The sequence below is a fragment of the Bombina bombina genome, chromosome 2 (assembly GCF_027579735.1).
Source record: "Bombina bombina isolate aBomBom1 chromosome 2, aBomBom1.pri, whole genome shotgun sequence".
In the NCBI taxonomy this organism is placed as follows: Eukaryota; Metazoa; Chordata; class Amphibia; order Anura; family Bombinatoridae; genus Bombina; species Bombina bombina.
In genome coordinates, this window is record NC_069500.1 from 1,142,777,671 (window position 1) to 1,142,805,616 (window position 27,946).

Genomic DNA, 27,946 nt, shown 5'->3' on the forward strand with positions numbered 1-27,946 from the left:
TTGCTTCTAAATAGAATTTTAAAGCACGAACCACATCTAGATTGTGTAACTGACGTTCCTTTTTAGAAACTGGATTAGGACACAGAGAAGGAACCACTATTTCCTGGTTAATATTCTTATTGGAAACTACCTTTGGAAGAAAACCAGGCTTGGTACGCAAAACAACCTTATCTGTATGGAACACCAGATAGGGTGAGATACACTGCAAAGCAGGCAATTCAGAAACTCTTCGAGCAGAAGAAATAGCAACCAAAAACAAAACTTTCCAAGATAGTAACTTAATATCTACGGAATGTAGAGGTTCAAACGGAACCCCTTGAAGAACTGAAAGAACTAAATTTAGACTCAATGGAGGAGCCACAGGTCTGTAAACAGGTTTGATCCTAACTAAGGCCTGTACAAACGCCTGCACATCTGGCACAGCTGCCAGACGCTTATGTAACAGAATAGACAGAGCAGATATCTGTCCTTTCAATGAACTAGTTGACAATCCTTTCTCCAATCCTTCTTGGAGGAAAGATAACAACCTTGGAATCCTAATCTTACTCCACGAGTAACCCTTGGATTCGCACCAACAAAGATATTTTCGCCATATCTTATGATAAATTTTCCTAGTAACAGGCTTTCTAGCCTGGATCAGAGTATCTATAACTGATTCAGAGAACCCACGCCTAGCTAGAATTAAGCGTTCAATCTCCAAGCAGTCAGTTGCAGAGAAACTAGGTTTGGATGTTTGAATGGACCTTGGATTAGAAGGTCCTGCCTCAAAGGTAGCTTCCATGGTGGAGCCGATGACAAATCCGCCAAGTCTGCATACTAAGTCCTGCGAGGTCACGCAGGAGCTATCAGAATTACCGAAGCCTTCTCCTGTTTGATTCTGGCTACTAGCCGAGGGAGAAGAGGAAACGGTGGAAAGACATAAGCCAGATTGAATGACCAAGGCGTTACTAGAGCATCTATCAATGTCCCCTTGGAATCCCTGGACCTGGACCCATAAAGGGGAACTTTTGAGTTCTGGCGGGACGCCATCAGGTCCAGTTCTATGTAGTCCGACTGAAATCTGATGAATTTGACCTCCGCCAGCTGAGGCCACGCCCGAGCACATTGAATATCGCTCTCAATACTAAAATGTTTATCGGGAGAAGAGATTCCTCCCGAGACCATGGACCCTGAGCTTTCATGGAGTTCCAGACCGCACCCCAGCCTAAGAGACTGGCATTGGTCGTGACAATGATCCACTCCGGTCTGCGGAAACTCATTCCCTGAGACAGGTGATCCTGAGACAACCACCAGAGGAGCGATTCTCTGGTTATCTGGTCCATTTGTATCTGGGGAGACAAAACTGCATAATCCCCATTCCACTGTTTGAACATGCACAGTTGCAGTGGTCTCAAATGAATTCTGGCAAAGGGGACTGTGTCCATTGCCGCAACCATAATATCGATTACCTCCATGCACTGAGCCACAGAAGGCTGAGGATTGGCATGAAGAACTCGACAGGAAATTCGAAAGCTTCAACTTCCTGATCTCCGTCAGAAAGATTTTCATTTCTATCGAGTCTATTATTGTTCCCAGGAAGGGAACCCTTGTGACCGGGGACAGAGAACTTCTTTCTACGTTCACCTTCCACCCGTGAGATCCTAGAAAGGCCAACACAATGCCTGTATGTGCCTTTGCTCTGTGAAAAGATGACGCTTGGATTAAGATATCGTCTAGGTAAGGTGCTACTGCAATGCCCTGCGGTCTTAGAACCGCTAAAAGGGACCATAGCACCTTCATGAAAATACTTGGAGCGGTGGCCAGCCCGAAGGGAAGAGCCACAAACTGATAATGCTTGTCCATGAAGGCGAACCTTAGGAACTGATGGTGATCCTTGTGGATAGGAATATGCAGGTACGTATCCTTTAAATCCACGGTAGTCATATATTGACCCTCCTGGATCATCGGTAAGATTGTCTGTATAGTTTCCATCTTGAATGATGGAACTCTGAGAAATTTGTTTAGGATTTTTAAGTCCAGAATTGGCCTGAAAGTTCCTTCCTTTTTGGGAACTACAAACAGGTTTGAGTAAAAACCCCGTCCTCATTCTGCAGTTGGGACTGGGTGTATTACTCCCATCTTTAAAAGATCTTCTATGCAAAGTAAGAATGCCTGTCTCTTTATCTGGTCTAAAGACAAGCGAGACATGTGGAAACTTCCTCTTGGAGGAAGGTCCTTGAATTCCAGAAGGTACCCCTGAGAGACAATTTTTAACACCCAGGGATCCAGAACATCTCTTGCCCAGGCCTGAGCAAAGAGAGAAAGTCTGCCCCCTACTAGATCCGATCCCGGATCGGTTGCTACCCTTTCATGCTGTCTTGGTAGCAGCAGCAGGCTTCTTGGCCTGTTTACCCTTGTTCCAGCCTTGCATGGGTTTCCATGCAGGTTTGGGCTAGGAAGCATTAACCTCTTCCTTAGTGGCTATAGAAGTAGAAGCGGGTCCGTTCCTTAAATTGCGAAAGGAACGAAAATTAGACTTATTTTTAGCCTTAAAAGGTCTATCTTGTGGAAGGGCATGGCCCTTTCCTCCCGTAATATCAGAAATAATCTCTTTCAACTCTGGCCCGAAAAGGGTCTTACCCTTGAAAGGAATATTAAGCAATTTTGTTTTGGACGACACATCCGCCGACCAAGATTTTAGCCACGATTTCAAAACCAGAATTTTTCGCCGCTAATTTAGTGAAGAGCGGCATCTGTAATGAAAGAATTAGCCAACTTCAGGGCGTGAATTCTGTCCATAACCTCATCATAAGGGGTCTCCCTCTGTAGGGAGTTCTTTAATTCCTCAAACCAAAAAGCCGCTGCAGTGGTTACAGGAATAATGCAAGAAATTGGTTGAAGAAGAAAACCTTGTTGAACAAATATTTTCTTAAGCAAACCTTCCAATTTTTTATACATAGGATCTTTGAAAGCGCAACTATCTTCTATTGGTATAGTGGTGCGCTTAGCTAGTGTTGAAACTGCCCCCTCCACCCTAGGGACCGTCTGCCACGCGTCCCTTCTGGGGTCAACAATGGGGAACATTTTCTTAAATATAGGGGGGGGAACAAAAGGAACACCTGGTCTCTCCCACTCCCTGGTCACAATATCCGCCACCCTCTTAGGTATCGAAAATGCATCAGTGTGTACCGGGACCTCTAAGAATTTGTCCATTTTACACAATTTTACCGGGACCACCAAGGGGTCACAATCATCTAGCGTAGCTAAAACCTCCTTAAGCAGGGCGCGGAGGTGCTCTAGCTTAAATTTAAATGCTATAGTATCTGGCTCTGCCTGCTGAGCAACGTTTCCTGAGTCAGAAATTTCTCCCTCAGACAGGCCCTCCCTCACCGCCAAGTCAGATTGATGTGAGGGCACTACAGATAAATTATCCGCTGCGTCTGATTGCTCATTTTCTGTATTTAAAACTGAGCTATCGTGCTTTCTTGGAAATGCTGGCAGTTTGTGATAAAAAAGCTGCGAGAGAATTATCCATGATTGTTGCTAATTGCTGCAAAGTAACAGGGATCGATGCGTTAGATGTGCTGGGCATCGCCTGCGCGGGCATAACTGGTGTTGACACAGAAGGGGAAGATAAAATACTCTCCTCATTACCTTCAGCTAAAGATACATCTTGGGCTACATTTTTAAGTGTCATTGTATGGTCCTTAAACTGCTTGGACGCTATAGCACACTTCAAACATAAATTCAATGGGGGTACCGCGATGGCCTTTAAACATATAGAACAAGCGCTATCTGAAGGCTCAGACATGTTTGACAGACTTAGACAGCACTAAAATGCAATAAAAAATACTTTTGACAAAAACGTTACTGTGTCTTTAAATAATAAAAGAGCACACTTATTACCAAAACATCAAAAAACCATCAAGGAAACATCCGATCTTAATGAAATTTTCACCACATTATCCTAATGCTTTGAAAAGATTGCACACAAATTTTCAGCTCAATTAACCCCTTAATGCCCAAACCGGAGCTAAAACATGAATTTGTACTATGCCACAGCTTCTGCTGAGGCTTTTACCGTCCTTAGGGATTATATGGAGTAGAAATAAGCCTGTCATAGAAGTCACTTAAAAATATGTGATCAGCTTTGTGCGCAAGTAGCATTTTTTCCACTCTTTTTGCTTCATTGACTTCTATGAGGGAATACGTTAACATGATCACAATAATCAAAGTTATGCTTTTTGCACGTATTAGGTTAGTGAGAGAGCTAAACATTTTAATTTCAACTTGTAATACGAGCACTGACGCGCCCTACAAGCTTAAAACACAACATTTTCTTTTATGATTTGGATAGAACATACCATTTTAAATGACTTTTCAGTTTTCTTATGTTATCAAATTTGCTTCATTCTCTTGTTATCCTTTGCTGAAGGAACAGTGTTGCACTACTGGCAGCTAGCTGAACACATCTAATTAGCCAATCACAAGAGACAAATGTGTGCAGGCACTTATCAGCAACCAGCTCCCACTAGTGTATGATATGTGCATATTATTTTGCAATAAGGGATACCAAGAGAACAAAGCACCTTTGAAAATAGAAGTGAATTTAAACGTGTCTTAAAATTGCATGCTCTATCTGAATCATGCAAGTTTAATTTTGACTTTCCTATTAATTTAATTTTAGCAGAGTTAGCGCGTGAGCTGGAGCATTAAATATTGCTCCATTTGTAATCTGCAGTATCTGCACAGTTCAATACCTTCAATAACACTGAATTATTCATGTCATTATATCTTCCACCCTAACATGAGTAATTGGTTTCAAATATAACTCTGGTGTGTAATCTGAGAGGATGTTTTTCTCACCCAGAGAGATAAATGGACAGATAGATAAATAAATAGATAGATAGATATATAGGAAGATAGATATAGAGACAGACAGATAAATACAGATTTCACTATATAAATAAACCAGTGGAAGAGTTGCTTATCAGGTAGTATTCATTCAGACTTTTATGCCCAGTTGCACTTAGTGTTAGCTTCAAATTGAAAACAAATGTAACTGTATACAAATATATTTTTAACACTTGTAAATAGTGCTTTCTCATATGCATGAATAGTAGTTTTGTTCCCTTTTAATGTATTTGTACATTGTTATAAAACAAAAAGAAGTTAAAAATAGGAAGAAATACAGGCAGGCAGAGGAAAGGAGTCACTGGGAAAAAAATCATATAAAACAGAATTTATGCTTATCTGATAAATTTCTTTCTCTTACGGTGTGTCCGATCCACGGCTTCATCCTTACTTGTGGGATATTCCCATTCCCTACAGGAAGTGGCAAAGAGAACACACAGCAGAGCTGTCCATATAGCTCCCCTCAGGCTCCGCTTCCCCAGTCATTCGACCGACGGTTAGGAGAAAAAGGAGAACCATAGGGTGCAGTGGTGACTGTAGTTTACAAAAATAATTTTAGACCTGACTAAATCGCCAGGGTGGGCCGTGGACCGGACACACCGTAAGAGAAAGAAATTTATCAGGTAAGCATAAATTCTGTTTTCTCTTACATTGGTGTGTCCGGTCCACGGCTTCATCCTTACTTGTGGGAACCAATACCAAAGCTTTAGGACACGGATGAAAGGAAGGAAACAGTCAGGTAACCTAAATGGAAGGCACCACTGCTTGTAAAACCTTTCTCCCAAAAATAGCCTCCGAAGAAGCAAAAACATTGAATTTGTAAAATTTGGCAAATGTATGCAGTGAAGACCAAGTCGCTGCCTTACAAATCTGTTCAACAGAAGCCTCGTTCTTGAAAGCCCACGTGGAAGCCACAGCTCTAGTGGAGTGAGCGGTAATTCATTCAGGAGGCTGCCGTCCGGCAGTCTCATAAGCCAATCGGATGATGCTTTTCAGCCAGAAGGAAAGAGAGGTAGCAGTTGTTTTCTGACCTCTCCTCTTATCAGAATAAATGACAAACAAGGATGATGTTTGTCTGAAATCTTTTGTTGCTTCTAAATAGAATTTTAAAGCACGAACCACATCTAGATTGTGTAACTGACGTTCCTTTTTAGAAACTGGATTAGGACACAGAGAAGGAACAACTATTTCCTGGTTAATATTCTTATTGGAAACTACCTTTGGAAGAAAACCAGGCTTGGTACGCAAAACAACCTTATCTGTATGGAACACCAGATAGGATGAGATACACTGCAAAGCAGGCAATTCAGAAACTCTTTGAGCAGAAGAAATAGCAACCAAAAACAAAACTTTCCAAGATAGTAACTTAATATCTACGGAATGTAGAGGTTCAAACGGAACCCCTTGAAGAACTGAAAGAACTAAATTTAGACTCAATGGAGGAGCCACAGGTCTGTAAACAGGTTTGATCCTAACTAAGGCCTGTACAAACGCCTGCACATCTGGCACAGCTGCCAGACGCTTATGTAACAGAATAGACAGAGCAGATATCTGTCCTTTCAATGAACTAGTTGACAATCCTTTCTCCAATCCTTCTTGGAGGAAAGATAACAACCTTGGAATCCTAATCTTACTCCACGAGTAACCCTTGGATTCGCACCAACAAAGATATTTTCGCCATATCTTATGATAAATTTTCCTAGTAACAGGCTTTCTAGCCTGGATCAGAGTATCTATAACTGATTCAGAGAACCCACGCCTAGCTAGAATTAAGCGTTCAATCTCCAAGCAGTCAGTTGCAGAGAAACTAGGTTTGGATGTTTGAATGGACCTTGGATTAGAAGGTCCTGCCTCAAAGGTAGCTTCCATGGTGGAGCCGATGACAAATCCGCCAAGTCTGCATACCAAGTCCTGCGAGGTCACGCAGGAGCTATCAGAATTACCGAAGCCTTCTCCTGTTTGATTCTGGCTACTAGCCGAGGGAGAAGAGGAAACGGTGGAAAGACATAAGCCAGATTGAATGACCAAGGCGTTACTAGAGCATCTATCAATGTCCCCTTGGAATCCCTGGACCTGGACCCATAAAGGGGAACTTTTGAGTTCTGGCGGGACGCCATCAGGTCCAGTTCTATGTAGTCCGACTGAAATCTGATGAATTTGACCTCCGCCAGCTGAGGCCACGCCCGAGCACATTGAATATCGCTCTCAATACTAAAATGTTTATCGGGAGAAGAGATTCCTCCCGAGACCATGGACCCTGAGCTTTCATAGAGTTCCAGACCGCACCCCAGCCTAAGAGACTGGCATTGGTCGTGACAATGATCCACTCCGGTCTGCGGAAACTCATTCCCTGAGACAGGTGATCCTGAGACAACCACCAGAGGAGCGATTCTCTGGTTATCTGGTCCATTTGTATCTGGGGAGACAAAACTGCATAATCCCCATTCCACTGTTTGAACATGCACAGTTGCAGTGGTCTCAAATGAATTCTGGCAAAGGGGACTGTGTCCATTGCCGCAACCATAATATCGATTACCTCCATGCACTGAGCCACAGAAGGCTGAGGATTGGCATGAAGAACTCGACAGGAAATTCGAAAGCTTCAACTTCCTGATCTCCGTCAGAAAGATTTTCATTTCTATCGAGTCTATTATTGTTCCCAGGAAGGGAACCCTTGTGACCGGGGACAGAGAACTTCTTTCTACGTTCACCTTCCACCCGTGAGATCCTAGAAAGGCCAACACAATGCCTGTATGTGCCTTTGCTCTGTGAAAAGATGACGCTTGGATTAAGATATCGTCTAGGTAAGGTGCTACTGCAATGCCCTGCGGTCTTAGAACTGCTAAAAGGGACCATAGCACCTTCATGAAAATACTTGGAGCGGTGGCCAGCCCGAAGGGAAGAGCCACAAACTGATAATGCTTGTCCATGAAGGCGAACCTTAGGAACTGATGGTGATCCTTGTGGATAGGAATATGCAGGTACGTATCCTTTAAATCCACGGTAGTCATATATTGACCCTCCTGGATCATCGGTAAGATTGTCTGTATAGTTTCCATCTTGAATGATGGAACTCTGAGAAATTTGTTTAGGATTTTTAAGTCCAGAATTGGCCTGAAAGTTCCTTCCTTTTTGGGAACTACAAACAGGTTTGAGTAAAAACCCCGTCCTCATTCTGCAGTTGGGACTGGGTGTATTACTCCCATCTTTAAAAGATCTTCTATGCAAAGTAAGAATGCCTGTCTCTTTATCTGGTCTAAAGACAAGCGAGACATGTGGAAACTTCCTCTTGGAGGAAGGTCCTTGAATTCCAGAAGGTACCCCTGAGAGACAATTTTTAACGCCCAGGGATCCAGAACATCTCTTGCCCAGGCCTGAGCAAAGAGAGAAAGTCTGCCCCCTACTAGATCCGATCCCGGATCGGTTGCTACCCTTTCATGCTGTCTTGGTAGCAGCAGCAGGCTTCTTGGCCTGTTTACCCTTGTTCCAGCCTTGCATGGGTTTCCATGCAGGTTTGGGCTAGGAAGCATTAACCTCTTCCTTAGTGGCTATAGAAGTAGAAGCGGGTCCGTTCCTGAAATTGCAAAAGGAACGAAAATTAGACTTATTTTTAGCCTTAAAAGGTCTATCTTGTGGAAGGGCATGGCCCTTTCCTCCCGTAATATCAGAAATAATCTCTTTCAACTCTGGCCCGAAAAGGGTCTTACCCTTGAAAGGAATATTAAGCAATTTTGTTTTGGACGACACATCCGCCGACCAAGATTTTAGCCACGATTTCAAAACCAGAATTTTTCGCCGCTAATTTAGTGAAGAGCGGCATCTGTAATGAAAGAATTAGCCAACTTCAGGGCGTGAATTCTGTCCATAACCTCATCATAAGGGGTCTCCCTCTGTAGGGAGTTCTTTAATTCCTCAAACCAAAAAGCCGCTGCAGTGGTTACAGGAATAATGCAAGAAATTGGTTGAAGAAGAAAACCTTGTTGAACAAATATTTTCTTAAGCAAACCTTCCAATTTTTTATACATAGGATCTTTGAAAGCGCAACTATCTTCTATTGGTATAGTGGTGCGCTTAGCTAGTGTTGAAACTGCCCCCTCCACCCTAGGGACCGTCTGCCACGCGTCCCTTCTGGGGTCAACAATGGGGAACATTTTCTTAAATATAGGGGGGGGAACAAAAGGAACACCTGGTCTCTCCCACTCCCTGGTCACAATATCCGCCACCCTCTTAGGTATCGGAAATGCATCAGTGTGTACCGGGACCTCTAAGAATTTGTCCATTTTACACAATTTTACCGGGACCACCAAGGGGTCACAATCATCTAGTGTAGCTAAAACCTCCTTAAGCCGGGCGCGGAGGTGCTCTAGCTTAAATTTAAATGCTATAGTATCTGGCTCTGCCTGCTGAGCAACGTTTCCTGAGTCAGAAATTTCTCCCTCAGACAGGCCCTCCCTCACCGCCAAGTCAGATTGATGTGAGGGCACTACAGATAAATTATCCGCTGCGTCTGATTGCTCATTTTCTGTATTTAAAACTGAGCTATCGTGCTTTCTTGGAAATGCTGGCAGTTTGTGATAAAAAAGCTGCGAGAGAATTATCCATGATTGTTGCTAATTGCTGCAAAGTAACAGGGATCGATGCGTTAGATGTGCTGGGCATCGCCTGCGCGGGCATAACTGGTGTTGACACAGAAGGGGAAGATAAAATACTCTCCTCATTACCTTCAGCTAAAGATACATCTTGGGCTACATTTTTTTTTTTTGAAATAATTTTTTATTGATATTTAAACAATACAAAAGAATAAACAAGACCTTCACAGAAGACATAGCCACTTAATGACAGATAGATCAATGAGACCAATATTAGTAGACAGTAACTAAGATTTCCTAGAAGCATTTAAAACATTTACATTTGTATCGCTATATAGATGGAATTACTTGGTCGATTACTCCTTAAACAACAGCTATCATGCTTCTTGTCTGTCAGTTTGTCTGGGGGACCTGAGTGGGGTAAGGACACCCCCTCATTCCCATCTTAACCAAAAAATGTATGAAGATCTTGAATACAAAGGGAGTACAGAGAAAAGTTGGGAAAATCAAAGGGGGAAGAGAAGAAGATAAGAGGGGAAGATGAAGAAGAGTAAGAAAATAGTGCCTTCCGACCATGACACACCCAGTGGAATTTTCATCAATAAGGATAATATTATGATTAACCAACGGATGTATAAAGGCATATAAGATCTCTGCTGTATTGGGTATATTGACAATTCAAACAGTATTATACGGAGTCATGTGTGATCCAATAAAACCAGACTTTGTGAAAAGCTTCCTGAGTGTCTTGTAATATTGCTGCTTGTGCGGACATATTGTATATGTGCCTAATTTTATGTAAAATTTCGTCCCAGGGGGGAGCCCCCTCCTTCCAGTGACGGGCTATACATATACGTGTAGCTGTACATAAAATTTTGATAAATTGATTAATGTATTTATTAAACTGCCTTAAGCGTACATTCAATAGGGCTTGGTTCATTGACAACTGAATGGGGCTATCTAGTATCGTACTTAAAAGGAGTGATAATTTATTCCAGATTATTTTAGAGTAAGAGCAGTCCCACCACATGTGTTTGTATGTACCTTCGACTTCACAACCCCTGTAACAGAGCTTGGACCCCCGTTTAATGGAATGAGAGGTGATAATTGGAGTGAGATACCATCTGAAAATTGTTTTAAGGCAATTTTCCTGCATGTCAGCACTCAACAGGCCTTTACTCGCATTATATATTAAGTTATTCCAGTCGGAAATATCAATTTCTGTATTGAGGTCGGCCTCCCATTTAAGCTGAAGGCTTGTTTTAGTGATTTGTGTGGAAGATTGAATTAGTTGATATAATTGTGAAATAGTTTTTCTAGGTCTGGATGAGGAGCTACAAATTATTTCTAAGGGAGTGAATTTGTGACCAGTCAATGAAGGTAGGTATTTATGTATGATGGAGGATATCTGAAGATATAGAAACCAATGTAATTTGGAAGGAGACAGTTTATCCTGAAGTTGTGTGTATGTCATTAATTTGCCTTTGTCTACTAAGTCTGCGATCCTATAAAGACCTCTGTTTTCCCACTTCTGTATAGCTGGGATCTGTTCTGAAGGTATGATTACTTTTAGGGGGGTCTTGAGGGATCTGTTAGGGAGAATTTTGAGAGACGAAACAAGAGTGGACCAAGCTTTGAGCATGTAATCTGTAATTGGGAATTTATTAAGTTTTTGGGTTTGAGCTCTATGTGGGTCCCACAGAGCCAGCTCTTGAGGATATAGTTTATTTATGTCTGACTCCAACGTGGTCCATCTTATCTCATCTTCCGTTTTGTTAAGGAGAGTAGTTTGCGCTAACCTAGCTGCTTGGAAGTAGTGTCTGAGATTTGGTGCGCCCAGGCCTCCCAGTTGCCTATGTCTCGTAAATATTGGTTTAGGAATTCTAGCTTTTTTAGTCCCTCTTATAAAATTGTTAATGCAAGCTTGGAGATTGTCTAGATCACAATTCGGGATGCCTATCGGTAGGGTCCGAAATAAATATAAAATCTTTGGTAACACAGACATTTTGATCGCAGATAGACGTCCAAACCAAGAAAATCTCAGTTTGCTCCATTTAGTGAGGTCCTGTTTGATTACTTTATAAATTGGAGGATAGTTGGTTTGGTAAAGTTCTGATGAGTGTTTTGTAAGGTTGATCCCTAGATATTTGAGATGATGTTTTACCCAATTAAACTCAAAGTTTAGTTCTATCAATTTTTTTGTGTGGTCTGGAATAGCAAGAGGCATGGCTTCACATTTTTCAAGGTTCACTTTGTAACCAGATATAGTGGAGAAGTTCCTAAGGGTGTTGTATAAATTTGGCAGAGATATAAGGGGTTTGGTTAGGGAGAGCAAAACGTCATCTGCAAAAAGAGTGAGTTTGTAAACCGATTGTCCTATTTTAATACCCGTAATGTCTGGGGAGTTCCTAATGTGTTGCGCCAGGGGCTCTATGCAAACAGCAAAAAGGAGAGGGGATAAAGGACAACCCTGTCTCGTCCCATTTAAGACCGCAAATCTGTCAGATTGGTGTCCCATTGCCTTAACGCATGCCGAGGGATATGAATATATACTCTGGATCGCTGTAATAAAAGAACCCCTAAAGCCCATGGTATGTAGTACAGCTTGCATGTACTCCCAGTCGACCCTGTCAAACGCCTTCTCTGCGTCCAGGGATAACAACAGAGAAGGCGTTTTAGAAATATGCAAATAATCTATTAATGATATCATCCTTCTGATATTATCTGGAGCTTCCCTATTTTTAATGAAGCCAACCTGGTCTGGGTGAATTAGTTTTGGGAGCAAGTGTTTTAATCGGTTGGCCAGAATTTTGGTAAAAATTTTTAAATCTTGGTTAATGAGGGAAATTGGTCTATAATTATGACAGAGGGACCTGTCCTTGCCCGGCTTAGGGAGGACTATAATTTTGGCATCTAAAAGTTCTGAGGGAATAGTATGTCCTTGAAGTATATGATTGCTAAATTTGACTAGGTGAGGTATGAGAAAGGATTTAAATAGTTTATAGTACTCGCCTGAAAAGCCATCTGGGCCCGCTGCTTTACCAGGTTTCAGATCTTGGATAACTCTCTCTACCTCACTTGCACTGATGTCTGAGTTAAGAGTTGCCAAATCTTGTTGGTCAATTTGGGGCAGAGTGGCTTCCTCCAGAAATCTATTCAGGAGACAGGAAGTTTGTTCCGATTTGGAAACTTTCTTGCCATTGTATAAAGAACTATAATAGTTGGCAAAAGTGTCTACAATTACTTTTGGGTGGGATGTAGATTCACATGCATTTATGCGTAAGAAGGGAATGGAAATATCTTTGATCCTATCTCTAATTTTATTGGCTAGATAACGATCTGGTTTATTGGCGTATATATAGTATTTGGTTTGTAGTCTTAATCCGGCTCTAAGTGACTGGTCATTTAATAATTTATCTAGTTTTTGGCGTTGATTTTGCAATGTTTTATATACCTTGGGTGAGCAGGTAAGTCTATGTTGTTTCTCTAGTGTAGCTATCTCCTTGTGTAGTGTCTGTAATAGTAACTGTGTTTCCCTTTTTGATTTTGACTTTAGTTGGATTAGGAAACCTCTTAACACCGATTTATGGGCTGCCCAAATCTGAATCGGGTTATCGATGGAATCTGTATTAATATTCCAGAATTCCATCATCTGTTTGAAAATACGATCTTTATGTTGGGGATTTTTCATAAGTGTGGGGTCATAAGTCCAGCTTCTTGCATTGTTTGGGGGAAGAAGCCCTGTTATTTTAGCTACTATTATGGAATGATCAGACCACACACAAGGATGAATGGAGGAGGATACCAGATTGGAAATTAGGGTTTGGCTCAGGAAAATGTAATCTAGCTTGAAATATTTTCGGTGTGCTGTTGAGTAGAAAGTGTGATCTGAAGTGATGCCATATAGCGCAGTCCAAGAGTCAAGTACATTATGTCCTTCCAGAGTACTGGAAATAGATTTAGTTTTTCTGTTGTTTCTAATTTGTGATTGTGTGGGTCGGATTTGTGACTGAGGAAATTTCATGTAGAGGGAGACATTAAAGTCTCCTGCTAGAAATATTCTAGCCGAGTTCCAGTTTGTGAGAAGGTGTGAGATTTTATTAATGAATTTGTCTTGCTTTTCGTTTGGGGCATAGATGTTGCAAAAAATAATTTCCACTTCGTTAATGTGGCCCTTAATGATTAGGTATCTGCCCTCTTTATCTATTATGGATTCTTTGTGAATAAAATTTAAGGAGGAGTGGAGAAGGATAGAAACCCCTCTCTTCTTTTTATCTGTAGTAGAATGAAAGTGTGTTGGGTATTGATTCGTCCAGTATTTGGGAATATGATTAGACTCAAAATGAGTTTCTTGTAAGAAAATGACGTTAGCACCCAAGCGTGTGTATTGAGATAAGGCTTTCCTACGTTTTGCATCTGAATTTAGACCTCTTGCGTTATGGGAGAGTAGAACTATATTAGTCGGAGTCATTAGTGTGTGACAAATGGAATTGTTTGATTATTAATTGTAAGGAATAGTGATGAAGTGTATTGTGTTTGCAAGAGCTCACCAGCCTCTAGTAACGAATCACCTCTCTGAAAAAGCACTCTCATCCGTTGGGTTACTGGGTGTGTCTGTGGTCCACTTGGGGAAGGCACAAGGGGAGAGAAGAGAAGGATAAGTAGAATGAATAACTGTAGGGTAGAAAAAGTAAAGACGTTAGAGAAGAATAACTTAAACAAAAGAAATATAAAATAAAAAATAACATATTGAGGTTTCTGAAATAACATCAATTAGTTCTGGGGGAACCTATAGAACAGAGGAGTTGCCAACTAACTCCATTTTTAAAACATAGGGGGAAACTAGCTGTAAGGTAAAGTACCATTAATATTGTTAGATATTAACTATTAACCACTCTCCCCTACCAAAGCCAACAACAATAACTGTATATGATCTTTAGAAATACAACATTTGGATAAACCTACTATGTTGTGAGATAACAATATAAACTTAGTAAAAACTAAATTAGACATTTTCTTGTAAGAGTTCTTAAGTTCGACCCATTGTCTCAGGAGATTTTCCTAGTCTCTGTAGGTACACTGCAACCTGTAAGAGAGGGGAAAATAGAAAAAAACAAGGAGATACACAAAACTTCACTGTGAGTCTTTCACTTATTCTTCTGTCGTCTCCTCGGGGCTCTAGTCCATTGTGACTTCTGAGACTTAAGTTTCGCCTGTTGAGCTGTTAGAGTCTCCTCCATCTGTGATTTCTCTGGCAGGTTTGGTGTTTCCAGATCCAGTGCTTCACATATATCGGATATCCCATTAACATCTCTGATTGTGAGGATTTTATTGTCCTTAGAGATATGTAGAGCAAAGGGGTAACCCCATCTGTACTGGATGCCATGTTTTCGAAGCAGAGAGGTGAGAGGACGCAAAGTCCCCCTCCGTTGGAGTGTCCTAGTGCTCAAGTCCTGATAGAAATGTACAACGTTTCCTTGAAACTTGAAAGTTGGTTGTTTAGCAGCCTCTTTGAGAATCTTATCCTTCTCTGGGAATCTCAGGAATGCCACTATAACATCTCGAGGTGGGTTGTCAGCTTTGGGTTTGGGTCTAAGAGCCCTATGTGCTCTCTCAATCTCTATTTCCGTTGACTGATCTACCCCTGTTATTGCACAGAACAATTGATGTAAATATGAAGGCAATTCAGCTGCCGTAATCGATTCAGGAATTCCTTTAAGACGGATGTTACTTCTTCGACTCCTGTTTTCCATATCTTCGATCTTGTCCAGCAAATCGGTTACTACCTGCTGTTGCTCTGATACTTGTTGGACTGTCATTTCAACATCCTCTACCAGGTTGTCTCTATTTTCCTCCAGTGTTTCTACTCTGGAACCTAGGTCCTTAATTTCTTGTTTGATATCATTCAGACTTGTCGTCATGAAGGTGTGCATGGAATCCAATTTCTCCCAGAGTTTATCAAAACTATTAGTAATATCTTGTTTGGAGACAAGTAGATGTAGGTCCGCTTTAGTTAGTGGAGTGGAGTCGACAAAAGAATCCTGCATGGAAGGCTTCATTGTATTGATTTCTGCCATTTCTTTGTTGGCATCTGGGGTTTTATCTCCCTGGGATGGTTTAAAATATGAGTTGACAGATGCAGATTTCCCTGGCTTGTCTGATTTATTTGGTTTCTTGGAGGCCATGTTAATGCTCTAAAATAGTCTCAGGAGGTAGGGTTAATTCCCTAAAAAATATTACTCCAGCAATAGTGAGAGTATTGATATATTTAATCTTCTGAGGTTTTAATAGAAAAAGTCCTTTTGGGTGTGCTTTCGTAATCATCCAGCAGGTGGCGCTGTTGTATAGGAATAGGTGTATCTCTATGAACTGATTTTCAACTACATTAAAAAAACATGTCCCAGTTTACAAAACAATATAGTTTCCCAAATACAAGACCCTTCATGTAGAATGTTGAGAGGGGAGTAGGAATATTGCAATTTGTTCACCTCTAAAAAAAAAGTGGTAGTACAGATCTCATTCTTTGCACTTTTAAGAAGCTAATTCTTCCTAAAATGCCATTGTGTTCTCAGGCTTTATCTAGCCACATGGGAGATTTCTAATAACTTAGTGATTTCCAGGATTTGTAATTTGGACCTGAAGGTTTCTGTCTTAAAGATTAATGTCCTGGCCAGTATTTTATAGTGTGGCAATGTGTGTTAGGCTCCATTTCTGTGCTGCATCATGTAATGTTTTTTCAGGTCTGTAAAGGTTTGACCAGATCTATATGGCCATTACTCACGACTGAGCCCTTTCCCACAGGGTGGATGATGGTCTGGCTGATGATGACAGTTATCCACAGCCTGTTTTCTGCAGTTTCAGCCCCTGTGGTGTTCCCAGCAGCTTCACATAACTTTTGAGCTGAGATGTACCCTCTGGATCCTTGATGGAGAGGAGTAGTGGCTGATCTCCCTGTTCTGGTATACAGAGCTCTAAGCTAAGGCATCCATCTTGGAGCCCTGTCAGACTCCGCCCCCCCTTGGGCTACATTTTTAAGTGTCATTGTATGGTCCTTAAACTGCTTGGACGCTATAGCACACTTCAAACATAAATTCAATGGGGGTACCGCGATGGCCTTTAAACATATAGAACAAGCGCTATCTGAAGGCTCAGACATGTTTGACAGACTTAGACAGCACTAAAATGCAATAAAAATACTTTTGACAAAAACGTTACTGTGTCTTTAAATAATAAAAGAGCACACTTATTACCAAAACATCAAAAAACCATCAAGGAAACATCCGATTTTAATGAAATTTTCACCACATTATCCTAATGCTTTGAAAAGATTGCACACACATTTTCAGCTCAATTAACCCCTTAATGCCCAAACCGGAGCTAAAACATGAATTTGTACTATGCCACAGCTTCTGCTGAGGCTTTTACCGTCCTTAGGGATTATATGGAGTAGAAATAAGCCTGTCATAGAAGTCACTTAAAAATATGTGATCAGCTTTGTGCGCAAGTAGCATTTTTTCCACTCTTTTTGCTTCATTGACTTCTATGAGGGAATACGTTAACATGATCACAATAATCAAAGTTATGCTTTTTGCACGTATTAGGTTAGTGAGAGAGCTAAACATTTTAATTTCAACTTGTAATACGAGCACTGACGCGCCCTACAAGCTTAAAACACAACATTTTCTTTTATGATTTGGATAGAACATACCATTTTAAATGACTTTTCAGTTTTCTTATGTTATCAAATTTGCTTCATTCTCTTGTTATCCTTTGCTGAAGGAACAGTGTTGCACTACTGGCAGCTAGCTGAACACATCTAATTAGCCAATCACAAGAGACAAATGTGTGCAGGCACTTATCAGCAACCAGCTCCCACTAGTGTATGATATGTGCATATTATTTTGCAATAAGGGATACCAAGAGAACAAAGCACCTTTGAAAATAGAAGTGAATTTAAACGTGTCTTAAAATTGCATGCTCTATCTGAATCATGCAAGTTTAATTTTGACTTTCCTATTAATTTAATTTTAGCAGAGTTAGCGCGTGAGCTGGAGCATTAAATATTGCTCCATTTGTAATCTGCAGTATCTGCACAGTTCAATACCTTCAATAACACTGAATTATTCATGTCATTATATCTTCCACCCTAACATGAGTAATTGGTTTCAAATATAACTCTGGTGTGTAATCTGAGAGGATGTTTTTCTCACCCAGAGAGATAAATGGACAGATAGATAAATAAATAGATAGATAGATATATAGGAAGATAGATATAGAGACAGACAGATAAATACAGATTTCACTATATAAATAAACCAGTGGAAGAGTTGCTTATCAGGTAGTATTCATTCAGACTTTTATGCCCAGTTGCACTTAGTGTTAGCTTCAAATTGAAAACAAATGTAACTGTATACAAATATATTTTTAACACTTGTAAATAGTGCTTTCTCATATGCATGAATAGTAGTTTTGTTCCCTTTTAATGTATTTGTACATTGTTATAAAACAAAAAGAAGTTAAAAATAGGAAGAAATACAGGCAGGCAGAGGAAAGGAGTCACTGGGAAAAAAATCATATAAAACAGAATTTATGCTTATCTGATAAATTTCTTTCTCTTACGGTGTGTCCGATCCACGGCTTCATCCTTACTTGTGGGATATTCCCATTCCCTACAGGAAGTGGCAAAGAGAACACACAGCAGAGCTGTCCATATAGCTCCCCTCAGGCTCCGCTCCCCCAGTCATTCGACCGACGGTTAGGAGAAAAAGGAGAACCATAGGGTGCAGTGGTGACTGTAGTTTACAAAAATAATTTTAGACCTGACTAAATCGCCAGGGTGGGCCGTGGACCGGACACACCGTAAGAGAAAGAAATTTATCAGGTAAGCATAAATTCTGTTTTCTCTTACATTGGTGTGTCCGGTCCACGGCTTCATCCTTACTTGTGGGAACCAATACCAAAGCTTTAGGACACGGATGAAAGGAAGGAAACAGTCAGGTAACCTAAACGGAAGGCACCACTGCTTGTAAAACCTTTCTCCCAAAAATAGCCTCCGAATAAGCAAAAACATTGAATTTGTAAAATTTGGCAAATGTATGCAGTGAAGACCAAGTCGCTGCCTTACAAATCTGTTCAACAGAAGCCTCGTTCTTGAAAGCCCACGTGGAAGCCACAGCTCTAGTGGAGTGAGCGGTAATTCAATCAGGAGGCTGCCGTCCGGCAGTCTCATAAGCCAATCGGATGATGCTTTTCAGCCAGAAGGAAAGAGAGGTAGCAGTTGTTTTCTGACCTCTCCACTTATCAGAATAAATGACAAACAAGGATGATGTTTGTCTGAAATCTTTTGTTGCTTCTAAATAGAATTTTAAAGCACGAACCACATCTAGATTGTGTAACTGACGTTCCTTTTTAGAAACTGGATTAGGACACAGAGAAGGAACAACTATTTCATGGTTAATATTCTTATTGGAAACTACCTTTGGAAGAAAACCAGGCTTGGTACGCAAAACAACCTTATCTGTATGGAACACCAGATAGGGTGAGATACACTGCAAAGCAGGCAATTCAGAAACTCTTCGAGCAGAAGAAATAGCAACCAAAAACAAAACTTTCCAAGATAGTAACTTAATATCTATGGAATGTAGAGGTTCAAACGGAACCCCTTGAAGAACTGAAAGAACTAAATTTAGACTCAATGGAGGAGCCACAGGTCTGTAAACAGGTTTGATCCTAACTAAGGCCTGTACAAACGCCTGCACATCTGGCACAGCTGCCAGACGCTTATGTAACAGAATAGACAGAGCAGATATCTGTCCTTTCAATGAACTAGTTGACAATCCTTTCTCCAATCCTTCTTGGAGGAAAGATAACAACCTTGGAATCCTAATCTTACTCCACGAGTAACCCTTGGATTCGCACCAACAAAGATATTTTCGCCATATCTTATGATAAATTTTCCTAGTAACAGGCTTTCTAGCCTGGATCAGAGTATCTATAACTGATTCAGAGAACCCACACCTAGCTAGAATTAAGCGTTCAATCTCCAAGCAGTCAGTTGCAGAGAAACTAGGTTTGGATGTTTGAATGGACCTTGGATTAGAAGGTCCTGCCTCAAAGGTAGCTTCCATGGTGGAGCCGATGACATATCCGCCAAGTCTGCATACCAAGTCCTGCGAGGTCACGCAGGAGCTATCAGAATTACCGAAGCCTTCTCCTGTTTGATTCTGGCTACTAGCCGAGGGAGAAGAGGAAACGGTGGAAAGACATAAGCCAGATTGAATGACCAAGGCGTTACTAGAGCATCTATCAATGTCCCCTTGGAATCCCTGGACCTGGACCTGTAAAGGGGAACTTTTGAGTTCTGGCGGGACGCTATCAGGTCCAGTTCTATGTAGTCCGACTGAAATCTGATGAATTTGACCTCCGCCAGCTGAGGCCACGCCCGAGCGCATTGAATATCGCTCTCAATACTAAAATGTTTATCGGGAGAAGAGATTCCTCCCGAGACCATGGACCCTGAGCTTTCATGGAGTTCCAGACCGCACCCCAGCCTAAGAGACTGGCATTGGTCGTGACAATGATCCACTCCGGTCTGCGGAAACTCATTCCCTGAGACAGGTGATCCTGAGACAACCACCAGAGGAGCGATTCTCTGGTTATCTGGTCCATTTGTATCTGGGGAGACAAAACTGCATAATCCCCATTCCACTGTTTGAACATGCACAGTTGCAGTGGTCTCAAATGAATTCTGGCAAAGAGGACTGTGTCCATTGCTGCAACCATAATATCGATTACCTCCATGCACTGAGCCACAGAAGGCTGAGGATTGGCATGAAGAACTCGACAGGAAATTCGAAAGCTTCAACTTCCTGATCTCCGTCAGAAAGATTTTCATTTCTATCGAGTCTATTATTGTTCCCAGGAAGGGAACCCTTGTGACCGGGGACAGAGAACTTCTTTCTACGTTCACTTTCCACCCGTGAGATCCTAGAAAGGCCAACACAATGCCTGTATGCGCCTTTGCTCTGTGAAAAGATGACGCTTGGATTAAGATATCATCTAGGTAAGGTGCTACTGCAATGCCCTGCGGTCTTAGAACCGCTAGAAGGGACCATAGCACCTTCATGAAAATACTTGGAGCGGTGGCCAGCCCGAAGGGAAGAGCCACAAACTGATAATGCTTGTCCATGAAGGCGAACCTTAGGAACTGATGGTGATCCTTGTGGATAGGAATATGCAGGTACGTATCCTTTAAATCCACGGTAGTCATATATTGACCCTCCTGGATCATCGGTAAGATTGTCTGTATAGTTTCCATCTTGAATGATGGAACTCTGAGAAATTTGTTTAGGATTTTTAAGTCCAGAATTGGCCTGAAAGTTCCTTCCTTTTTGGGAACTACAAACAGGTTTGAGTAAAAACTCCGTCCTCATTCTGCAGTTGGGACTGGGTGTATTACTCCCATCTTTAAAAGATCTTCTATGCAAAGTAAGAATGACTGTCTCTTTGTCTGGTCTAAAGACAAGCGAGACATGTGGAAACTTCCTCTTGGAGGAAGGTCCTTGAATTCCAGAAGGTACCCCTGAGAGACAATTTCTAACGCCCAGGGATCCAGAACATCTCTTGCCCAGGCCTGAGCAAAGAGAGAAAGTCTGCCCCCTACTAGATCCGATCCCGGATCGGGGGCTACCCTTTCATGCTGTCTTGGTAGCAGCAGCAGGCTTCTTGGCCTGTTTACCCTTGTTCCAGCCTTGCATGGGTTTCCATGCAGGTTTGGGCTAGGAAGCATTAACCTCTTCCTTAGTGGCTATAGAAGTAGAAGCGGGTCCGTTCCTGAAATTGCGAAAGGAACGAAAATTAGACTTATTTTTAGCCTTAAAAGGTCTATCTTGTGGAAGGGCGTGGCCCTTTCCTCCCGTAATATCAGAAATAATCTCTTTCAACTCTGGCCCGAAAAGGGTCTTACCCTTGAAAGGAATATTAAGCAATTTTGTTTTGGACGACACATCCGCCGACCAAGATTTTAGCCAAAGCGCCCTGCGCGCCACGATTTCAAAACCAGAATTTTTCGCCGCTAATTTAGTGAAGAGCGGCATCTGTAATGAAAGAATTAGCCAACTTCAGGGCGTGAATTCTGTCCATAACCTCATCATAAGGGGTCTCCCTCTGTAGGGAGTTCTTTAATTCCTCAAACCAAAAAGCCGCTGCAGTGGTTACAGGAATAATGCAAGAAATTGGTTTAAGAAGAAAACCTTGTTGAACAAATATTTTCTTAAGCAAACCTTCCAATTTTTTATACATAGGATCTTTGAAAGCGCAACTATCTTCTATTGGTATAGTGGTGCGCTTAGCTAGTGTTGAAACTGCCCCCTCCACCCTAGGGACCGTCTGCCACGCGTCCCTTCTGGGGTCAACAATGGGGAACATTTTCTTAAATATAGGGGGGGGGACAAAAGGAACACCTGGTCTCTCCCACTCCCTGGTCACAATATCCGCCACCCTCTTAGGTATCGGAAATGCATCAGTGTGTACCAGGACCTCTAAGAATTTGTCCATTTTACACAATTTTACCGGGACCACCAAGGGGTCACAATCATCTAGCGTAGCTAAAACCTCCTTAAGCAGGGCGCGGAGGTGCTCTAGCTTAAATTTAAATGCTATAGTATCTGGCTCTGCCTGCTGAGCAACTTTTCCTGAGTCAGAAATTTCTCCCTCAGACAGGCCCTCCCTCACCGCCAAGTCAGATTGATGTGAGGGCACTACAGATAAATTATCCGCTGCGTCTGATTGCTCATTTTCTGTATTTAAAACTGAGCTATCGTGCTTTCTTGGAAATGCTGGCAGTTTGTGATAAAAAAGCTGCGAGAGAATTATCCATGATTGTTGCTAATTGCTGCAAAGTAACAGGGATCGATGCGTTAGATGTGCTGGGCATCGCCTGCGCGGGCATAACTGGTGTTGACACAGAAGGGGAAGATAAAATACTCTCCTCATTACCTTCAGCTAAAGATACATCTTGGGCTACATTTTTAAGTGTCATTGTATGGTCCTTAAACTGCTTGGACGCTATAGCACACTTCAAACATAAATTCAATGGGGGTACCGCGATGGCCTTTAAACATATAGAACAAGCGCTATCTGAAGGCTCAGGCATGTTTGACAGACTTAGACAGCACTAAAATGCAATAAAAAATACTTTTGACAAAAACGTTACTGTGTCTTTAAATAATAAAAGAGCACACTTATTACCAAAACATCAAAAAACCATCAAGGAAACATCCGATTTTAATGAAATTTTCACCACATTATCCTAATGCTTTGAAAAGATTGCACACAAATTTTCAGCTCAATTAACCTAAAACATGAATTTGTACTATGCCACAGCTTCTGCTGAGGCTTTTACCGTCCTTAGGGATTATATGGAGTAGAAATAAGCCTGTCTGAAGTCCCTCTGAAGTCTCTGGACACCACACATGAGGTTGCATGAACTTTCTTGTCAAAAACAACTGCGCAACTGAGGCGCGAAAATGAGGCCTCCTCCTCTGCATTACACAGTGCTGGGGCCTTTCTGAGGAGATTAGGAGTCTAATCAAATGCCAGGCGAATAAAAAACCCCATAAGCATTTTTATAAGTCACAAAAACACCTAAACTATAAATAATTATGCTAAGAAGCAATCGATTAAGCCCAAAATAGTGTCAACCAGCAACTAAGCCCTTTATTTAAGCCATTATTTTATACATAGTCTAAGAAACATGGCTTACCTTCCCCTATGGGTATTACAGACAGTCTTCTAGCATTACTGGGTTTTGTTAGAAAAATGACTGATCATACCTGAAGCAGTTAAGCCTGCAAACTGTTCCCCCCAACTGAAGTTCTCCTGTATTCAACAGTCCTGCGTGGGAACAGCAATGGATTTTAGTTACTGGTGCTAAAATCATATTTCTCTTAGCAGAAATCTTCATCACTTTCTGCTTCAGAGTAAATAGTACAAGCCGGCACTATTTTAAAATAACAAACTTTTGATAGAAGAAATAAAAACTACAAACTAACACCACAAACTCTTTACCACCCCCGTGGAGATGCTACTTGTTTAGAGTGGCAAAGAGAATGACTGGGGGGCGGAGCCTGAGGGGAGCTATATGGACAGCTCTGCTGTGTGTTCTCTTTGCCACTTCCTGTAGGGAATGAGAATATCCCACAAGTATGAAGCCGTGGACCGGACACACCAATGTAAGAGAAAACATAATTTATGTAAGAACTTACCTGATAAATTCATTTCTTTCATATTAACAAGAGTCCATGAGCTAGTGACGTATGGGATATACATTCCTACCAGGAGGGGCAAAGTTTCCCAAACCTTAAAATGCCTATAAATACACCCCTCACCACACCCACAAATCAGTTTAACGAATAGCCAAGAAGTGGGGTGATAAGAAAAAAAGTGCGAAGCATATAAAATAAGGAATTGGAATAATTGTGCTTTATACAAAAAAATCATAACCACCACAAAAAAGGGTGGGCCTCATGGACTCTTGTTAATATGAAAGAAATGAATTTATCAGGTAAGTTCTTACATAAATTATGTTTTCTTTCATGTAATTAACAAGAGTCCATGAGCTAGTGACGTATGGGATAATGACTACCCAAGATGTGGATCTTTCCACACAAGAGTCACTAGAGAGGGAGGGATAAAATAAAGACAGCCAATTCCTGCTGAAAATAATCCACACCCAAAATAAAGTTTAACAAAAAACATTAGCAGAAGATTCAAACTGAAACCGCTGCCTGAAGAACTTTTCTACCAAAAACTGCTTCAGAAGAAGAAAATACATCAAAATGGTAGAATTTAGTAAAAGTATGCAAAGAGGACCAAGTTGCTGCTTTGCAGATCTGGTCAACCGAAGCTTCATTCCTAAACGCCCAGGAAGTAGATACTGACCTAGTAGAATGAGCTGAAATTCTCTGAGGCGGAATTTTACCCGACTCAACATAGGCAAGATGAATTAAAGATTTCAACCAAGATGCCAAAGAAATGGCAGAAGCTTTCTGGCCTTTCCTAGAACCGGAAAAGATAACAAATAGACTAGAAGTCTTACGGAAAGATTTCGTAGCTTCAACATAATATTTCAAAGCTCTAACAACATCCAAAGAATGCAACGATTTCTCCTTAGAATTCTTAGGATTAGGACATAATGAAGGAACCACAATTTCTCTACTAATGTTGTTGGAATTCACAACTTTAGGTAAAAATTCAAAAGAAGTTCGCAACACCGCCTTATCCTGATGAAAAATCAGAAAAGGAGACTCACAAGAAAGAGCAGATAATTCAGAAACTCTTCTAGCAGAAGAGATGGCCAAAAGGAACAAAACTTTCCAAGAAAGTAATTTAATGTCCAATGAATGCATAGGTTCAAACGGAGGAGCTTGAAGAGCTCCCAGAACCAAATTCAAACTCCAAGGAGGAGAAATTGACTTAATGACAGGTTTTATACGAACCAAAGCTTGTACAAAACAATGAATATCAGGAAGAATAGCAATCTTTCTGTGAAAAAGAACAGAAAGAGCGGAGATTTGTCCTTTCAAAGAATTTGCGGACAAACCCTTATCTAAACCATCCTGAAGAAACTGTAAAATTCTCGGTATTCTAAAAGAATGCCAGGAAAAATGATGAGAAAGACACCAAGAAATATAAGTCTTCCAGACTCTATAATATATCTCTCGAGATACAGATTTACGAGCCTGTAACATAGTATTAATCACGGAGTCAGAGAAACCTCTTTGACCAAGAATCAAGCGTTCAATCTCCATACCTTTAAATTTAAGGATTTCAGATCCGGATGGAAAAAAGGACCTTGTGACAGAAGGTCTGGTCTTAACGGAAGAGTCCATGGTTGGCAAGATGCCATCCGGACAAGATCCGCATACCAAAACCTGTGAGGCCATGCCGGAGCTATTAGCAGAACAAACGAGCATTCCCTCAGAATCTTGGAGATTACTCTTGGAAGAAGAACTAGAGGCGGAAAGATATAGGCAGGATGATACTTCCAAGGAAGTGACAATGCATCCACTGCCTCCGCCTGAGGATCCCGGGATCTGGACAGATACCTGGGAAGTTTCTTGTTTAGATGAGAGGCCATCAGATCTATCTCTGGGAGCCCCCACATTTGAACAATCTGAAGAAATACCTCTGGGTGAAGAGACCATTCGCCCGGATGCAACGTTTGGCGACTGAGATAATCCGCTTCCCAATTGTCTACACCTGGGATATGAACCGCAGAGATTAGACAGGAGCTGGATTCCGCCCAAACCAAAATTCGAGATACTTCTTTCATAGCCAGAGGACTGTGAGTCCCTCCTTGATGATTGATGTATGCCACAGTTGTGACATTGTCTGTCTGAAAACAAATGAACGATTCTCTCTTCAGAAGAGGCCAAAACTGAAGAGCTCTGAAAACTGCACGGAGTTCCAAGATATTGATCGGTAATCTCACCTCCTGAGATTCCCAAACTCCTTGTGCCGTTAGAGATCCCCACACAGCTCCCCAACCTGTGAGACTTGCATCTGTTGAAATTACAGTCCAGGTCGGAAGAACAAAAGAAGCCCCCTGAATTAAACGAAGGTGATCTGTCCACCACGTTAAAGAGTGCCGAACAATCGGTTTTAAAGATATTAATTGATATATCTTCGTGTAATCCCTGCACCATTGGTTCAGCATACAGAGCTGAAGAGGTCGCATGTGAAAACGAGCAAAGGGGATCGCGTCCGATGCAGCAGTCATAAGACCTAGAATTTCCATGCATAAGGCTACCGAAGGGAATGATTGAGACTGAAGGTTTCGACAAGCTGTAATCAATTTTAGACGTCTCTTGTCTGTTAAAGACAGGGTCATGGACACTGAATCTATCTGGAAACCCAGAAAGGTTACCCTTGTTTGAGGAATCAAAGAACTCTTTGGTAAATTGATCCTCCAACCATGATCTTGAAGAAACAACACAAGTCGATTCGTATGAGATTCTGCTAAATGTAAAGACTGAGCAAGTACCAAGATATCGTCCAAATAAGGAAATACCACAATACCCTGTTCTCTGATTACAGACAGAAGGGCACCGAGAATCTTTGTGAAAATTCTTGGAGCTGTAGCAAGGCCAAATGGTAGAGCCACAAACTGGTAATGCTTGTCCAGAAAAGAGAATCTCAGGAACTGATAATGATCTGGATGAATCGGAATATGCAGATATGCATCCTGTAAATCTATTGTGGACATATAATTCCCTTGCTGAACAAAAGGCAATATAGTCCTTACAGTTACCATCTTGAACGTTGGTATCCTTACATAACGATTCAATATTTTTAGATCCAGAACTGGTCTGAAGGAATTCTCCTTCTTTGGTACAATGAAGAGATTTGAATAAAACCCCATCCCCTGTTCCGGAACTGGAACTGGCATAATTACTCCAGCCAACTCTAGATCTGAAACACAATTCAGAAATGCTTGAGCTTTCACTGGATTTACTGGGACATGGGAAAGAAAAAATCTCTTTGCAGGAGGTCTCATCTTGAAACCAATTCTGTACCCTTCTGAAACAATGTTCTGAATCCAAAGATTGTGAACAGAATTGATCCAAATTTCTTTGAAAAAACGTAACCTGCCCCCTACCAGCTGAACTGGAATGAGGGCCGTACCTTCATGTGAACTTAGAAGCAGGCTTTGCCTTTCTAGCAGGCTTGGATTTATTCCAGACTGGAGATGGTTTCCAAACTGAAACTGCTCCTGAGGACGAAGGATCAGGCTTTTGTTCTTTGTTGAAACGAAAGGAACGAAAACGATTGTTAGCCCTGTTTTTACCTTTAGACTTTTTATCCTGTGGTAAAAAAGTTCCTTTCCCACCAGTAACAGTTGAAATAATAGAATCCAACTGAGAACCAAATAATTTGTTTCCCTGGAAAGAAATGGAAAGTAGAGTTGATTTAGAAGCCATATCAGCATTCCAGGTCTTAAGCCATAAAGCTCTTCTGGCTAAGATAGCCAGAGACATAAACCTAACATCAACTCTAATAATATCAAAAATGGCATCACAGATGAAATTATTAGCATGCTGGAGAAGAATAATAATATCATGAGAATCACGATTTGTTACTTGTTGCGCTAGAGTTTCCAACCAAAAAGTTGAAGCTGCAGCAACATCAGCCAATGATATAGCAGGTCTAAGAAGATTACCTGAACATAGATAAGCTTTTCTTAGAAAAGATTCAATTTTCCTATCTAAAGGATCCTTAAACGAGGTACCATCTGACGTAGGAATGGTAGTACGTTTAGCAAGGGTAGAAATAGCCCCATCAACTTTAGGGATTTTGTCCCAAAATTCTAACCTGTCAGGCGGAACAGGATATAATTGCTTAAAACGTTTAGAAGGAGTAAATGAATTACCCAATTTATCCCATTCCTTGGAAATTACTGCAGA

At 41.3% G+C, this 27,946-nt stretch overlaps 1 protein-coding gene across 1 annotated transcript in view; it reads right to left on the reverse strand.

The window, feature by feature from the left end:
• Positions 1–27,946, reverse strand: part of LOC128647449 (probable ATP-dependent RNA helicase DDX60) — a 1,088,706-nt gene that overhangs the window by 846,248 nt on the left and 214,512 nt on the right. Inside the window, exons 8-9 of the mRNA XM_053700235.1 lie at positions 14,634–15,589; positions 12,525–12,694 (exon numbers count right to left, since the gene is read on the reverse strand). Of these exons, the coding sequence (XP_053556210.1) occupies positions 12,525–12,694; positions 14,634–15,589 (1,126 nt within the window). The remainder of the gene's footprint in view (positions 1–12,524; positions 12,695–14,633; positions 15,590–27,946) is intronic.